Below are 18793 nucleotides of genomic sequence, written 5' to 3' on the forward strand. Positions count from 1 at the left end.
TTTGATGGCCTCATTTTACAAATCATCTAGTTGTCTAGGATCAACAACTTTCTTGCAAATGGCACTGAAAAACAAACTCAATCGTGGTCTGCACACTACATCATCCTTAGGACTTCCACTAAACACTTTTTTCAATCTACGGTAAGGGTGATTTCGAGGAAGCAATCTTCAGTGTCTTGTGTACACAGTTTTCTACCCATGCTTCAATTGAAGATAACTAGTATTTTCTTCACAAATCGGACATGCAAAATGACCTGTAACACTGTAACCACTCAAGTTCCCATATGCTGGGAAATCATTTATGGTTCAAAACAACATTGCACTCAAACGAAAGTTTTCTTCTGAATATGAATCGAAGACCTCGATGCCCTCTTCCCACAACATTTTTAAATCGTCAATTAACGGTTTTAGATAAACATCAATGTCATTTCCAAGTTGTCTAGAACCTGATATCATCATAGACAACATCATTTATTTTCTCTTCATGCACAACATAGGAGATAGATTGTAAATCATCAAAATAATTTGCCATGAACTATGTTTGCTACTTAAGTTGCCATAAGGATTCATACCATCGGTAGCAAGTGCAAGTCTTAAGTTTCTCGGCTCTGCACTAAATTCGGGAAATGTGCCATCAATGTTCTTCCATTGCGGGGAATCATCTGGGTGTCGAAGAAGATTATCACATTTTCTTCCATCAACGTGCGACATAAGATTTTTCGCATCTTCTTTAATAGAAAACAATCGTTTCTACCTAGGTACTATAGGTAAATACCACATGACCTTAGCTGGTGGACCTTCATTGTGTTCATCGTTATTTCCATCAAGTTTCTTCTTAAATCGTGACGAACCACACGTCGGCAACACCTTCACTGAACCATACTGATCTTTATACAATACACGCTCATTGGGATATGCATGTATCTTTTGGTATTCCAAACCCATTGTGATGGGGAAGTGCATACCTAGAGAGAATATACTAAATGACATTTAAGAAATGGAAGAGAAATTAAAAATGGAAGAGATTAGAGAAAAGGAAACTTAGGAAATGAAGATGCGCCACTTGAACAAACTTCCAAGATAAGCATCATGAAGAGGACCGCCACTTGCTTGAGCAAGATAAGGCCTGCCCAAATTTGGGACTTTAGAGACAGAATTCTATCTCAAAGAAGAATGCAAGATTGCAATTCTACTCAAATTTCATTCAATGCAAAGGTGTCTACAAAGAAGAACCCCTAGGTTGCTTATATAGCTTTTGGAATGACTTTGGTGATGAGTTTCAAGAGATGTGGGACTTGGAAGGCTCCAAGTTCTGTCCAGCAGCAGCTGCAACGTCCCTAGGTGCATGGGAGCCCCACATTGCTTAATTCTCTCATTCCAAAAGGGTTTATAAGCTTCCTAGCTCTCCTAGAGTTCAAAAACTAACATTAGCTATGCTTCCTAACTCCTACACGCCTAAAAATGCTCACTTTCTCTTCTATTCTTTTTTAAGACCAAGCTATGGAAAGTCCCACATTGCTTACTCTTAAAGAGAAAGAAGAGTTTATAAGCAATTATTCACAAGAACTAAGAGAAAGAAATCAAAAGGCAAATACACGCCCAAAGGAAACCTATTCTACTCTTTTTGTGTTTTTGTCACTTTGAAACTCTTCACTACTTGACCCATTTATGATCATATCATCCCCCCCAGGTTGGAGAGGATTCGACCTCGAATCTTGAAAAGCCTGCAACAAAGAGAGATTTAGTGACTTATTTCGTGTATAAACCAAAGCAACTCCTCCTGGATCAAATGTCAATCTGCAAAAATCATTAAACATTTTGTGAATGAATTTATGTTGACCAATCAATGTATATAAACAAGTAATAGTAAAAGAAAGTCTCCTGATATTTTTATTGCATTTAGTGGTGAAAACTAGGAGACCATTTTTAGAGAAAAAATTATTTTTGTCTTGAGTTGAATGGACCCAAAGGGGTAACACTAACTCATGACATGTTTCATAAATGTTTATGGAATAGTTGGAAAGAAGGAAAGAGGGAGGTGAAAAAGTTGTGCAAAATATTTTTGGAACAAAGAAAGAAAACTTAGTAAAAGGAGAAAAGTAGAAGGATTGAAAAACTCCCCTGTCATGGTTTAGATCTATTTGAATGATGGGAGTGGATGGTGCCTTCAGTAACACTTCCTTTTTGACTAAGACTTTGTCCTTCTCTATTTCTCTCACAAGTTCTTCTTTTTCTTTCTTTTCTCCCTCCTCTCTTTCTTTTCTCTCAGTCTCTTCTTTTACTCTCTCCTCTCTTTCTTTTCTGTCGTCATTTAAACAAGTAAGCATGACCTTCTCTTTGGCATCACTTGATGAGGAAGAAGAGCTATAGGTTGGTGAAGTTAAGGAAGACGTAGACTCATTAGTCACAATTACTTCACCCTCAATGCATGTTGCCTTTTTGGTGGGGCAGGCAGAGGCTATATGACCATGTCCTAAACATTTAAAACATTTAATGTGACTTGGTCTAGAAGAAGATTTAGGTGGGGAAGAGGAATGGTTAGAAGAAAAATGAGAAAACGATTTGTTAGTGGGCTCCTTAGAAACATCCTTGTTTTTATCCTTTGATGATGAGGATTTGTAGAAAACATCTCTTGAAGATTTGGAAAATTTGTTTTGACAAGCTTCTTTTTTCAAGAGTTTCTTCTCTACTTTCATGGCTCTATGAACCACTACATCTAAAGTCTCATCATCATGGAATTCAATTATATCTTGGATGTTGCTATTAAGTCCACTAATAAATCTAACTATTTTTGCATGATCATTTTCTTTAAGGTTAGTATGATGTAGGAGCACTTCGAGCTCGCGAGCATACTCCTCCACACTTCGTCTACCTTGAGTAAGCCATTGGAGCTTAATCAAGAGGTCCCTATGGTAGTATGGAGGTACGAAACGTTGGTACAAAATGTCCCTGCAATGTTCCCATGTACTCGCGGGTGAGGCCATGGTTAAGTATCTCCTATTTAGCCATTGTTTGGCGTATCCCTCTAAAGCTAAACAAGCTAACTTTACACGCAAAGGTCCATTTACACTATATAAATCAAAAATTTGGTCTACTTTAGCTATCCAATCTAAAAAAATAGACGGCTCGACTTCCCCTTTGAAAGTAGGCAAGTTCAACTTTGGTAGTGTAAGGCCTTGGTCCATAGCTTTATCTTCTTGATGCTTCTTTGGCGAGGGAAGGTATACATTTATGGTTCTAGCTTCTTGCTTCTTCTTGTAGGAACCATGATCATGACCATGAGATTGCTTCCCTTTAGCCTTTGTTTCCGCGTTTAACCGTTTGCTCATAGCATCAAGTTGATGTTGCATTTGTTGGAAGGCCTTCATCACATCAAACTTGCTAGAAGGGCTTCCATGGTTGCTATCTCCATGAGATGAAGCATGGCTGGAACCTGCAGACATGTTAAAAAAAAAAACAGCAGCAAGCTACACACAAAACAGGTTAGAAACAACCAAAAATCAAGGCAAAGCAGCAGCCACAAAACAGCTCACGGTTTCACTCAAAGAATGGAAGGAAACGACTCAAAACTCACGGCCAGTGTCTCAAAAAACAAGAAAAGGGCAGCACCCTTCTTTTAAGATAGTAAAATGTCTCACAAGTCCACTTTGAGAGCAACAACTCAAGTCCAAAGCAAATGGAAAGATGTACAATCCACTTTAATGCAAAGAAGCCAAATCAAGACAGCACATGGTAGAGGCCAAAGAAAGAATGAAAACTACAAGACAAATGATGAAAATGGAACCTAAAAAATCAAGGAACTTGGCACAAAAACAAGGAGGTAACACTCTAATGATTTTATGAAGACAAAACAACAAGAAAATGGAGTCAAAACAATGGCACAAAATGAACAAGACAGCAAAGAAAATGAACACAACCAAGAAGCAAATATACATCAACATACTAAGTATACATGAAGAGCAAGACCAAATTAATGCTGGAAATAATTTTGGCAAACCTCAAACCAATATATTCTGTATTTAAATGAGAAAAGAGGCTTGAAAACAATGCTCAAACACACTAAACACAAGGAAGACCGAATTAATGCGACGCATACATGAAGAGGAAGACCGAATTAATGCTGGAAATAATTTTGGCAAACCTCAAACTAAAATATTCTGTATTGGAAATGAAAAAGAGGCTCTAAATGAAGCAATCAAACACACCAATCAATGAGAACGTCGTAGGCTGCCAGGCTGGGACGTGAAGGGAATTGAAGTACTTGGCAGCATTAATTGTGTGCTTAATAGAACGTCGTACTCGATGGGGCTTCGACGTTTTTTTCTGGCACTCTTATGATTCTTTTTTCTTTAAAATCAGACATGAAATTTTTTTCCTTTTACTTCGTCCTTAATTGATTCAAGTTAGTAGTGTACTGAAATTTGCACTTTTAAACCAGTGATCAGATTTTGATCAATATCAGAACTGCATAATCTTCTCTTCTAACCTAGATTAAGGGTTAGTCCACATACAATGCAATCAACATTCACAATTCACATATCATTTACTAAAATAAATCTTCCTTTCATTTCAAAATAAAACCGAAGTAGTACATAAAACAAAAGGTGACTTAATAGCCATCATTACAAAATATATAAAAAAATCCACATAGAAAAGAAGTCCCTATTCTTACGAAGAAGATTCCATTCAATCTTCATCAGTTGAATCATCATCATAATCTTCAGTTTCAAAGCCAATGCCATTCTTGTTTCCCTTCTTCTCCCATCTGAAAAGAGTATCTTCAAATCTCTCTCATCCCTTTCAGACTTGTTCCTAAATTGATCAACAACATATTTCTCAAAATCAGTTTGTGGAATGAAGGCAGTATGATCTACAACAGGAGTAGGTGTACTTCCAACAATTAGCTCATCTCTGAAGAACCATCCATTCACAGTCCTTCCGAGCCCAATAGAAAAATGACTTAGTATACCAATTTCTTGTGACTTGTTGCACACAAGTCTGACTTCTTGAGATACATCTACTCCTTGGAGTATCAGCACCTGGCTGATAAATACTCCATATGGCAATTTGTATGCATATTTATCTCCTACAGCGATCATGTGTGGTCTTTTAGTACCGCAACCCAATTGGTGTGGATTTTAGTCTTGATAGTATTCAACAGAAATACATCTTTTGTTGACATTCTGTCCTCGACAAATCTTCCAGGCAGTAGTAGCCAAGTCAGGACATAAGCAATCAGTCTCTCTTCCTTGTTTAAGCCATCATGTAGGTTCTGCTTATCCACCGTGTACCTTCATGGATATCTTAAGTAGTTTATATACATATATAGCTCTCTTCGTTAGCCATCTGTTTGACTCAGAATCACGGATATGAGAATCCAAACCTTTAGCTTTCAGTCCAGCAATATGTGACCAAACATTATCGTCAATAGTAATGTTAACACCTTTTACCCTTGAGTGAATGACCCCATTTACAACCCTCAGGTTTGTGTACAAAACCTCTACCAAATCTGGATAACAATCTCCTTTCATCTGGACAAAATCAGTAAGTCCTTGATATGCAATCCATTCTTGAAAAAGGAACCATTCTTTCTTGAACAATTGCAGGTCCAGATACTTGTGAGGAACTACATATTTTATAACTCTCCAGAATTAAAACTTTTGTCAGATCTCTTCATCACTTATCCATCCAGATGGGTTTGCGTTTCTTGTAACCTGGGAAACCTTCTCTTTTCCTCTAGATGATGATGATGAAGAAGTCATGTCTGGATAGAATTCTTGGAACGTCTTTCACAATCTAGTAGTTTTTAAGTTCTCAACTTCGAAGCTTAAAATATACAATGGTTACGTCGAATTTTACTAGGCTTTCACGTACTAATTATCAGCTAAAAGACAAAGAGTTTGACAAAAGACAAAGGATACGTCGTATCCTACGGATATACAATGTTTTCTTCTTCATCCTTGCGCCTCTTTTTTCCTTTTTAAAACCTCTCATAACCTCCCCTTACCATTATATTTTAATATAAGATTTACATTTTAAGATAACCTTCCATTAGAAATGCCACGTTACGGATATTCGAGGTTTTCTTCTTCAGCCTCCCGCCCTTTTTTGTGCTTTTTTCCTTTATAAACCTCCCATAACCCACCATTACCTTTATATTTTAAGATAAGATTTACAATTTTTTTTATATTATATAAATTTGTGTAAATTTATGTTGTAATATTTACATATTATAAAATATAAGAACGATTTGTCGGTGAAATTTAAAGAGAATAAAATTTTGTTTCTTTAAAATATTAATTTTATTTCATATGGAAAATAATAACAATAATATTTTATAAGAATTGAGTTTTAGTTATAGATCACAATAATTAAAATCATAATAAATATTTTTATATTATTAAAAGTAATTTGAAATGAATGTTTTAGGCTAAAGAAAGGTATGCTTATACTAAAAATTAAGTTGACTGATAAACTAAAGGTTAAGATAGAATATCGTGGACAAAAATTGAGATAGCTCAGTTAGAAAAAAAATATTTAGACAAGTTAACAACAAAGATGCATCACACCAAGTCAAAGATCGAGAAGAGACAACGTGTATGGAGAATAGTCAGACAGATCTAGACCAAAAATTAAGACATAATGGGTTAGGTCGAAGATTAAGGCAGGTTAAGTTTGACGGTGGAGACTGGTTGACCCAAAATGAATGTTTGGAGATTAAGACTTAAGGTCCAAACAAACTAACATAAGTTCAAAGTTGAAACGGGTCGGCCTGAGCCAAAGGTAGGGATGGGCTGACCCGAGCTAAAGGTAGGATAGAGGACTATCTCCTGAATAATAATTAGTATAGGAAATAAAATAAATTGTACTTTTCTTATCAAAGATTAACATCTTTGTGGCAAATATTTCTTTTAGGGTTTCTTAGGTGCCTTGAAAATTTATACCTATATATGGGGACACCAAATACATGTAGACATTTTGGAAGTCATAAATATGCATTTGCAATGTTGAGAGAGGATTCTTTTGGTTCTTGGTTTACAACTTTGATTCTTATCAAAGATTAACATCTTTGTGACAAATATTTCTTTTAGGGTTTCTTAGGTTGCCTTAAACATTTATACCGATATTGTGGTGTTTCCATCTTTGTCTTATGAACCTCCAGAAAAAATTTAAAAAGGTCGAGATGGACGGTCCATGACATGAAAGAGATGAGTTTGTATATTTGAAACAGACCAATCACGACTACCATATAAGCGTTTATAAAAAACTTGAATTTAAAAAGTCGACGACGATCAAAGATTAAACAAACTCTTTGAAAAACTTTTATTGGCCACATTGAAATAAATTATATTGAATAATTTAATAGTTATAACTAGTTATTAGTATAAATGATTATGATATCAAAAAATACTATGATTACACTATTTGAAAAACAAATTTGATAAGAAATGTTGTTCAACTTCATCATTTAAAATTGTTTGATTCTTTTTTAAGTTGTCCATAAGTTGCACACCTCCGTTAGATTTCAGAGCTATCTTTTTTCTAAGGGAGGATGATGGAAAACCATCAAGAAATCACATTGGACCTCTTACTAGAGCAATGGCTAGGAAGATTCAAGAAGAAGAAGGATCATCTAACATTTTACTTCTATGGAAGGTTACTTATAAAAATCCTTCTTCTCTTAACTAAAGCACTTATATTTTGTTTTGTAGGAATTAATAAATTTTGGAGAATATGATTGAGCCATCCGAGAAAGAACCAAGCAAAGGAGCCAAAAAGCAAAGGAGGTGCTTACGGCATGCACCAGCATTTTCCACGTGAATGTTGGCTGATTTGGAAGGAAGCACACACCTTGCTGGATGAGCTGGAATGAAGCATGGATTTTGCTTGATGAAAATCTGAATAATTTGAATTTTAGGAGGGAATTACAAACAGAATTTAGGCTCCTCTTCACCTATAAATAAGAGGGCCTTTTCTTTGTATTGGGTTACTTTTGAGCTTAGTAAATTGCTGCTAAAATTCATTGCCAGCCTATTGCTCTTGAGTCACTAATTCTCTCTACTTTCTCTTCCCTTTCCTCTAGCTTCCTTCCATTGTAGGAAGGCCTTCTGAGCTGTGAGGTTCCCACACATACTTATTCCACTCAAATACACCAAAATCTCACCCAATTGCTACTGCATCCACTCTGCTGTATTTCATCCACTGCACCAATACTGTTTTTCATCCGCTGCATCTGTTTTGTCAGCAAGGCCAGGTCATTCAAGCATGGATAAGCTTCCATCAAGTGGTATCAGAGCTTAGGTTCTCCACGCACCAAGGAGCTAAGCATTTCTTCTCATTCTGCAATTTAATTCTGCTGAATTCCATCTCTGTTTCTGTTTTCTGTTTCTGTTTTCTATTTCTGTTTCAGTTTTAATTTTGCTTCTGTAATTCTGTTCCAGCCTTTAATTTTGTGTTCTTACAGTGCCTTATGTCCATCTTTCATTTTAAACGGTGAATTTTATTTGTTTGAGTCATTTCTACCTTTATTTTTTTCATTTTCCAGTAATGTCATGGTCATGTCCTGTTGTGCAGTTTTTCAACTCTGTCATCAAGTATTTGATTCTGTTCTAGCTTTCATTTTCGTTTTAAGTGTGTCCTGAGCAATTGCTAGCTCTATGTTGATCATATAAAGCAATGGCAACATGTCCAGCTTTGATCATTTGAGCCAATTAGCATTGCAAATATTGATTCCAGTAGAAAAATCTGCATAAAACATCATTTCTGGATTAATTTGATATCAGCTGATGCAGTCCAGATTTCTTTATTTTCAAGCTTTGTACAAGTTTGTTTACTGTTTTTACATGTGTTTGAAGTGATAGCAACTCCTAATAATCACAGAATTGAAAAATGAGTGGTTGAGTTGCTTGAAATCTGGTTTCAAATCACTGTTACTGTTTTAATCCAAGCTTTTCACCGTGCTAAGTTTCCTTGAATTGTATAATCTGAGTTTGGTCATGCTAAGCACATTAAATCTAGCTTAGATCTGTGTTTTTACACTTCTTAGAGTCATTTCCTTTGCTGTCCAGTTTTTGATTCCATGAAAAGCTAAAATTGGTTGGTTCATTGATGGTTTTTGCTGCATAATTTGGCCATAGCAAGGGTGATTTTCGAATCCTGCTATTTCTGTGTGTTTGGACAGTTTGAACAAGTCTAAATGGATGATTAAAAGTTGCTAATACTGTTCATTTGGTCAAAATTGAAGTTATATGCAGATTGGATACTTAAACCATCAATTTTGAGTTAAAATTGGAAGTGGACCAGTGAATTTGAGTAGTAAGCATTAATTCAGCCGTTTAAGAGTTTAAACATGTTTAATATCATGAATAAAAGTTGTTTGAACATTCATCCAAGCTGCTGAAACACTGCTACTCATTTTGGGTTCCAAAACCACCATTTTAGTTCATTTTTCTAGTGCAGTTTCTGTTTTCCAGCCACTGTTTTGGTAATTTTAGTGTAAAATTCATTGTTGGATTGTGAAAAAGCTGGTTCAATGTTTAAAAATGAAAATACATGATCAAAAGAAGAAGTATCAAGTGTTAAAAAGCTGTTAGAACCAACCAATCCAGATTACAGGCCCTGAAAAATCAAAAACAAAATCTGAAATTCATTGGGGCATTTTATCAAACACTTCTGAAAATTATCAAACAGTTTGCATCTGGAATAATTTCTGAGCTGTGCTTGTGTTTTTCTTGCTTTCTTCATCCATTCTAGTACCTTTGATAAGTTCATCTTGTGTACCTACTTTCATTTGTGTGTTCCAATTGTTTGTGTCTATTTTTTTTGGCATCTAAAGTGTTCAATACAGCAGCCTATACTGGTGCAGTGTGCAGAAATTTGGTGCAAATTTTTAATCTGTTTGGTGTGATTTTGCTGAGTTTTGGAGTGTATGTGCAAGCTGTTTGGGGCATCCAACACCAGAATCCTTCTACTACTTTGGTAGCCTCCTAGGAAGTGGTTTGAGCATTGAAAGTGGAGCAAGAAGGAAGACTCAACAGCAGCCCAAACACCACTGTCCAGCAGCTGGAAACTTCTGTTACAGCAGCATTTCAATCCTGGAAAAAGAGCAACTCACACCTTCATTTTGAGTGGCTTTCTGCAGCAGCAAGAAGACAAAGCTCACATTACTTCTAGGGGCTCATTTCAAGTTTATTTACATCAAATATCACGGAATTTGCTGTTAGAAATTGTATATTTTTTTTCTTTGCTGTTTTTGAGCCAAGTGACTTGGAAAAATGCTCTTGAAGCAATTCCAAGTTCACAATTGAACATTGTAATAGTCCAATTTCGTTTTCTTAGTGTGGAAGTGTGTCAAGGGGCTCCAAGTGTCACTTGCACTTTCACTTAGGGTCGTCTAGCATTTACATTCTTGCATCTTTATTGCTTTCCTTAAATGTCTTGAGTAATCCTTTTGTTTTTAGGTCTCCGTGGTATTTAGGATAGCATAGCATATAGTAAACCTTTCTTTGGTTTGTAGGTTCATAACATTTAAAAAGAATTTGAAGAATTTCTACTTAGAAACTAAAGTAAAAGAACATTCTAAGGAAACTCTGGCTAAGGAAGAACTTGGTTTCTAAGCTTGTCCATTTGTGACTCACCTCTTCTTCCTGGGAGCTACTTAGAAACATCTTTTGCTTCTAGAATCTCTTTAGAAATTTTTCACCAAAAACAAAGAAAGCTTGTGAAAATCTTTTCACTCATTACTTGTCAAATATTTTGAAAACTTTGTGAAAACCTTTTCCTTTGACAAGAATGAGTCAATCAAGTGTGCAAGGAAGTTTGAAACCCAATAGTGAAATGTCTTTAAGGGAAGAATTTGAGCAAAGATTTGAACAAAGGGATAAAGAGATTAGTGAGCTCAAAGATATGATTAGTCAACTTTTGATTAATCAAGATAAAAAGAAAGAGAGGTCTTCCCATAGGAGAAGAGAAGAATCATCATCTTCTCCAAGTGAAATTGAGCAAAATAGTAGTCATCACAATGATGACCACTACCAAATGCCTCCTAGAAGACAACATAGAGTTAGAGAGCATTACCCAAGAGAGCCTAAAATTGATCTACCTTCTTTTCATGGAAAGGATGATGTGGAAGAATATCTAGAGTGGGAAATGAAAGTTGAGCAATTGTTTGAGTGCCACCAAATAGATGATGAAAGGAGAGTCACCATGGCTTCTCTAAGCTTTCAAGGCTATGCCTTAATTTGGTGGACAGCTTTGATCAAAGATTATAGGCTAAGACACTTACCTCCCATTAGATATTGGAATGAGTTAAGAACTGCCTTGAGGAGGAGGCATGTACCAGCCTACTATGATAGGGAGATAATGGATAAACTCCATAAACTCCAACAAAGGAACATGAGTGTTGAGGAATATAGACAAAAAATGGAGTTACTCATGTTGAGAGCTGGGATAAGAGAAGAACCTAGGATAACAATAGCTAGGTTTCAAAGTGGACTTAACTATGACATAAGAGATAGGGTTGAACTTATACCCTACAATGATCTCAATGAGTTAGTCCAACTTTGTGTGAGGGTTGAGCAACAACTAAAGAGGAAAAGCTCCACCAAGAAAGATTACCCTCATAGTTCTTACCATAAGAAAGAGTATAAGAGGGAGGGTAGTCAAACCAAGCCAAGATATGAAGACAGAGAGAAAAGAGAGAGAGAGGAAAAGAAAAAGTCAAAGAACCTTCAAGAGATCATAAGAGTAAGGAGACTAAATGCTTTAGATGTGGGGAAAAAGGGCACTATGCATCTGAGTGCTGCAATAGAAAAGTCAACTTACATCCTTGAGCATGAGAGTGAAAGTGAGGGTTCTTCATATAGTGATTCTGAAACATCCACTTCTGAAGAAGAAGAAGCTTTACCTTGTGAGGGTGACTTACTTATGGTAAGGAGACTCCTAGAAAGTAAACATGTAGAATTAGAACAGTCACTAAGAGAGAACCTATTCCACACAAGATGCAAAGTTTTAGAAAAGACATGTTCAATGATAGTGGATAGTGGCTCTTGTTGCAACTGTTGTAGTTCTAGAATGGTAGAGAAGCTTGGTTTAACCATTATTCCTCATCCTAAACCTTACAAACTTCAATGGATCAAAGAGGATGATGGAATAGTAGTTAAAGAACAAGTAAGTGTACCTATTTCCATTGGCAAATATGAAGATCAAATTGTTTGTGATATAGTACCAATGGAAGCTGGGCACATATTACTTGGAAGACCTTGGCAATATGATAAACAAGCCTTACATGATGGAGTCACCAACAAAATCACCATTCAACACAAGGGAAAGAAAATTATTTTGTGTCCTCTTACACCTTCACAAGTAAGAGAGGACCAAATAATTCTTAAAAGAAGTTGGATGGAGAAAAGAAACAAGAAAGTAGGAAAGAAAGAAAGAATTTGGTAACCCATGCCTCAGCACATGAAGTTGTCCAACCTCAAACCTTGAATATTTCCAAAAATCTTTTTATTGGACAATCTCATTTCCTTCTTTATTGCAAAGAGGCATTTGTTTCAATCACTCATGAACTTGGTTCTCTACCAAAGGGGTTGCAAAAACTTTTAAAGGAATTTGATGATATATTTCCCAAAGAGGTACCAAGTGGATTACCACCTTTGAGGGGAATAGAACATCAAATAGATTTGGTACCTGGGGCAAGCCTACCCAATAGGCCAGCCTATAGAACCAACCCTATGGAAACAAAAGAAATAGAGAAACAAGTTAATGACTTGTTGAACAAAGGGTGGATTCAAAAGAGTTTAAGTCCCTGTGCTGTGCCTGTGTTGTTAGTACCTAAAAAGGATGGGTCTTGGAGAATGTGTACAGATTGTAGGGCCATCAACAACATAACTGTCAAGTATAGGCATCCCATTCCTAGGCTAGATGACATGTTGGATGAATTACATGGAGCAAATCTCTTCACCAAAATTGATCTTAAAAGTGGATACCATCAAATAAGAATTCATGAAGGAGATGAATGGAAAACTGCTTTCAAGACCAAGTTTGGTTTGTATGAATGGTTAGTCATGCCCTTTGGCTTGACCAATGCTCCAAGTACATTCATGAGATTAATGAATCATGTGCTTAGGGAATGCATAGGCAGATTTGTAGTGGTCTACTTTGATGATATCTTAATCTATAGTCAAGGCCTTCAAGAACATCTTAACCATGTCAGAAAAGTCTTGCTTCTTCTTAGAGAACATCATCTCTTTGCCAACTTTGACAAATGTACTTTTTGTCAAGAAAGTGTGATTTTCCTTGGATTCAAAGTGGGAAAAGAAGGTGTACATGTTGATCCAAGAAGATCAAGGCTATACAAGAATGGCCAACCCCTAAAAATGTAGGAGAGGTGAGAAGTTTTCATGGGCTAGCAAGTTTTTATAGGAGATTTGTGAAAGATTTCTCCACCATAGCTGCTCCTTTAAATGAGCTAGTCAAGAAAGATATGCCTTTTATTTGGGGTGATAAGCAAGAGTTGTCTTTTGAGACTTTGAAACACAAGTTAACACATGCACCTATTCTAGTTTTGCCTGATTTTTCCAAAGCCTTTGAACTAGAATGTGATGCATCTGGGGTAGGAATAGGAGCTGTTTTAATACAAGGAGGACATCCCGTAGCTTACTTTAGTGAAAAACTTAGGGGGCCTACCTTAAACTATCCTACCTATGACAAAGAGTTGTATGCCCTCATTAGAGCTTTGAAAACTTGGGAGCATTACTTGGTAACTAGAGAATTCATCATACACACTGATCATGAATCTCTCAAGTACATTAAAGGGCAAGCAAAGCTAAACAAAAGACATGCAAAGTGGGTGGAATATCTTGAGCAATTTCCCTATGTCATCAAACACAAAAAGGGGAGTACTAATGTTGTTGCGGATGCTTTATCTAGAAGACATGCATTATTAGTAACCCTAGGATCTCAAATATTAGGATTTGATGACATAAAAGAGTTATATGAAAATGATGAAACATTTGCATCCACTTATTCATCATGTCTTAAGAAGCCTTTTGATGGATTCTATCTTTCTGAGGGGTATCTTTTTAATAAAGGAAAACTTTGTATACCCCAAGGATCCATTAGAAAACTTCTTATCAAAGAGAGTCATGGAGGAGGACTCATGGGCCATCATGGAGTTGATAAAACTCTAAACATTTTGAAAAGTAAATTTTATTGGCCACACATGAGAATAGATGTTCAAAGGCATTGTTCTAAATGTATAGCTTGTTTGCAAGCTAAGTCCAAAATTATGCCTCATGGACTCTATACACCTCTTCCTATAGCTAATACCCCTTGGGAGGACATAAGCATGGACTTTGTCTTAGGATTGCCAAGAACTCAAAGGGGGTATGATTCTATATTTGTGGTAGTAGATCGTTTTAGTAAAATGGCTCATTTTATACCTTGCCACAAAGTAGATGATGCTAGCTATATCTCTAGACTCTTCTTTAACGAAATAGTGAGATTGCATGGCTTACCCAAAACTATAGTGTCTGATAGAGATGTGAAGTTTCTAAGCCATTTTTGGAAAACTTTATGGGAAAAGCTTGGAACTAAACTTCTATTTTCTACTACATGTCACCCACAAACTGATGGGCAAACTGAAGTAGTAAATAGATCTTTATCTACATTATTAAGGGTAATATTAAGAGGAAATAACAAATCTTGGGATGAACATCTACCTCATATTGAATTTGCATATAATAGAGTAGTCCACAAGACTACAAATCTTTCTCCTTTTGAGGTTGTTTATGGTTTTAACCCTATCACACCTCTTGATTTACTACCTCTTCCAGAATCATCTTCTTTTCTTCATAAAGAAGGTGCTTCTAAAGCGGAGTTTATCAAGAAGTTACATGAGAAAGTTAAAATCCAAATTGAAAAACAAACTCAAAAATATGCAGAATACAACAACAAAGGGAGAAAGAAAATAGTTTTTGAAAAAGGAGACCTAGTTTGGCTTCATTTGAGAAAGGAAAGATTTCCCTCTCAAAGGAAATCCAAACTTAGTCCAAGAGGAGATGGTCCATTCAAGGTGCTCAAAAAGATAAATGATAATGCATACATATTAGACCTTCCTGAAAGTTATGGTGTCAGTCCTACTTTTAACATCTGCGATTTAATTCCTTTCACAGGAGATGATCAACAGGATGAAGCAGATCTGAGGACAGATCTTTTTCAAGAGGGAGGGTCTGATGGAAAACCATCAAGAAATCACATTGGACCTCTTACTAGAGCAATGGCTAGGAAGATTCAAGAAGAAGAAGGATCATCTAACATTTTACTTCTATGGAAGGTTACTTATAAAAATCCTTCTTCTCTTAACTAAAGCACTTATATTTTGTTTTGTAGGAATTAATAAATTTTGGAGAATATGATTGAGCCATCCGAGAAAGAACCAAGCAAAGGAGCCAAAAAGCAAAGGAGGTGCTTACGGCATGCACCAGCATTTTCCACGTGAATGTTGGCTGATTTGGAAGGAAGCACACACCTTGCTGGATGAGCTGGAATGAAGCATGGATTTTGCTTGATCAAAATCTGAATAATTTGAATTTTAGGAGGGAATTACAAACAGAATTTAGGCTCCTCTTCACCTATAAATAAGAGGGCCTTTTCTTTGTATTGGGTTACTTTTGAGCTTAGTAAATTGCTGCTGAAATTCATTGCCAGCCTATTGCTCTTGAGTCACTAATTCTCTCTACTTTCTCTTCCCTTTCCTCTAGCTTCCTTCCATTGTAGGAAGGCCTTCTGAGCTGTGAGGTTCCCACACATACTTATTCCACTCAAATACACCAAAATCTCACCCAATTGCTACTGCATCCACTCTGCTGTATTTCATCCACTGCACCAATACTGTTTTTCATCCGCTGCATCTGTTTTGTCAGCAAGGCCAGGTCATTCAAGCATGGATAAGCTTCCATCAGAGGATATAACTTAAGGACAATTTAAATTTGGAATCAATTTACACAGTTGACATCGAATGTTGAGTACCCATGATGCAAAGACCTAGGGTTTATTCACTGTTCACATCCATTTTATGTGATAAACGACATCCTATACCCCCTTAAAATACAACATGTAAAATGATTCTAAAGATATTTATTACTTTTTCACTGAATTATGTTTTAACGTCAAATTCGGCGGGGAATTGACGTACATTTGGATCAAAAAGTACAATTCGATGAAGTACATTTGGATATATTTTGTTTTTCCCCTCTCATAGAACGTCGAAGGCAGCGGGGCAATGACGTGAAGGGAATTGTAGTATGTTGGGAGCATTAATGGTGAGCTCTTAACTTTGCATTAATAGAACGTCTTATTTCATAGGGCTTCAATGTTTTTTCTTTCGCAATAGCAAAAGGTGGTGCTGTTATGATTCTTTCTTCTTTAAAATCAGACATGAAATTTTTTTTTACTTCTTCCTTAATTGATTCAAGTTAGTAGTGTACTAAAATTTGCACTTTTAACCAGTGATCAGTTTTTTATCAATATTAGAACAACATAATCTTATATTCTCAACTAGATTGAGGGTTAGTCCACATACAATGCAATCAACATTCACAATTCACAGATCATTTACTAAAAGAAATCTTCATTTCATTTCAATCTAAAACCCAAAGAAATACAGAAACCATAGGTGGCTTACCAGCCATAATTAAAAAATAAAAAACAAAAAACATAGAAAAGTAGGCTCTAAAATAATTATCAAGAAGATTCCATTGAATCTTCATCATCAAAATCTTCAGTATGATCCTGATCAAGAGTAGGTGGACTGCCAACAGTTTGCTCATCAATGAAGAACCGTCCATTCACAGTCTTTTTCAGCCCAATAGATGACAAACTTGGTATACCAATTTCTTCTGACCTTTTGCACACAATTCTTCTTTCTTCTTGAGATACATCTACTCCTTGGAGTTTCAGCACCTTGCATATAAATACTCCAAATGGCAATTTGCGTGCATAATCATCTCCTACAACGATCATGTGGTGTTTTATTATCGCAACCCAGTTGGTTGGGATTCTAGTCTTGATAGCATTCAACATAAATACATCTTTTGTTGACATTCTGTCCTCATTCAATCCTCCAGGTAGCAGTAGCCAAGTTAGGACATAAGCAATCATTTTCTCCTCCTTTATTAAGCCATCATGTAGGTACTGCTTATCCACCCCGTACCTTCCTGGATATCTTAAGCAGTTTGTATATATAGCTCTCTTTGTTAGCCATCTGTTTGACTCAGAATCATGTCTCGATCACTTATTCATCCAGATGGGCTTGCGTTTCTTGTAACCCGGGCAACCTTCTCTTTTCCTCTTGATGATGACGATGGATAAGCCATTTTTTTAAGAGAATTATTGGAACATCTTTCACAATCTCGACTTCTTAACTTCATAACTTCTCAGCTTAAAAAATACAAAGGAGACGTCGAATTATAGAGGGCACTGACATACTAATTGTCAGTCAGAAGACAAAGAGTTAGAAATAGACGTCAAATTTTAGGGATATTCGACGTTTTCTTTTTCATCCACCGCCCTCCTATTTTTCTTTTTTCCTTTATAAAAAAGCTCATAAGCTCCCATTACTATTATATTTCAATATAATATTTACATTTTAAGATAACCTCCAATTAGAAATGCAACGTTACCGATATTCGAGGTTTTATTCTTCAGTCTCCCGCCATTTTTATGTCCTTTTGTCTATTATATTTAAAGAGAATAAAATTTTATTTGTTTAGATTATTAATTTAATTTCATATGGAAAATAATAATAATAATATTTTATGAGAATTGGATTTAGTTATAGATCACAATAATTAAAATCGTAATAAATATTATTATATTATTTAAAGTAATTTCAAATGAATGTTTTAGGCTAAAGATAGGTATGATTATACTAAAAGACTTTGATTGATTTTTAAATTATAATACCTTAAGTTTGAGAAAAAATTAAGTTGACTGATAAACTAAAGGTGTTAAGATAGAATATTGTGGACAAAAATGAAGATAGGTCAGTTAGAAAAAAATGTTGTCAAAAAAATGTTGTCGAAGTATAATTATCCAAAAATATTTAGACAAGTTAATAGCGGAGATGCATCACATCAGGTCAAATACCGAGAAGAGACAGCGTGTATGGGGAATAGTTAGACTGATGTAGCCAAAAATTAAGCTGAATGGGATGGATCGAAGATTAAGGCAGATTAGGGTTTGACGGTGGAGACTAGTGGACCCAAAATGAATGTTTTGGAAGTCATAAATTTGCATTTGCAATGTTAAGAGAGGATTCTTTTGCTTCTTGGTTCTCTGATTCTTATCAAATATTAACATCTTTGTGGCAAATATTTCTTTTAGCGTTTCTCAGGTACCTTAAACATTTATAGCTATACTGTGGGGTTTCCATCTTTATCTTATGAACCATAAGTAAAATTTAAAAAAGTCGAGACGGACGAGCAAGTTCATGAAAGAGATTTGTCAGAATTCTAGGAAGAACAAAAATTTTCCTAGGGACCAACTATATGTTAACAAAAATAAATTGTATTTTTCTTATCAAAGATTAACATCTTTGTGGCGAATCTTTCTTTTAGGGTTTCTTAGGTGCCTTAGACATTTATACCTATATATAGGGACACCAAATACATATCTAGACATTTTGGAAGTCATAAATTAGAATTTGCAATGTTGAGAGAGGATTCTTTTGGTTCTTGGTTCTCTGATTCCTATCAAAGATTAACATCTTTGTGGAAAATATTTCTTTTAG

General features: G+C 35.7%; 1 protein-coding gene and 1 pseudogene across 1 annotated transcript; one reads left to right on the forward strand and one right to left on the reverse strand.

Annotated features, from left to right (window-relative positions):
* Positions 1–2751: 2751 nt before the first annotated feature.
* Positions 2752–3557, reverse strand: LOC148193871 (uncharacterized; annotated as a pseudogene).
* A 7480-nt stretch (positions 3558–11037) lies between these two features.
* On the forward strand, positions 11038–12079 carry LOC148193872 (uncharacterized). The gene is made up of 2 exons (XM_088096381.1): positions 11038–11656; positions 12066–12079. Exons 1-2 carry the CDS (start codon positions 11038–11040, stop codon positions 12077–12079), a joined length of 633 nt encoding a protein of 210 aa, XP_087952507.1.
* The last annotated feature ends 6714 nt before the right edge of the window (positions 12080–18793 follow it).

This window comes from Vigna umbellata, chromosome 8 (genome assembly GCF_029865625.1).
Source record: "Vigna umbellata cultivar VRB3 chromosome 8, Vumbellata_1.0, whole genome shotgun sequence".
Classification (NCBI taxonomy): domain Eukaryota; kingdom Viridiplantae; phylum Streptophyta; class Magnoliopsida; order Fabales; family Fabaceae; genus Vigna; species Vigna umbellata.

What these genes read in the sequence shown, in the direction of transcription:
- LOC148193872 (XM_088096381.1), top strand. Translation starts at nt 11,038, where the DNA reads ATGCCTCCTAGAAGACAACATAGAGTTAGAGAGCATTACCCAAGAGAG.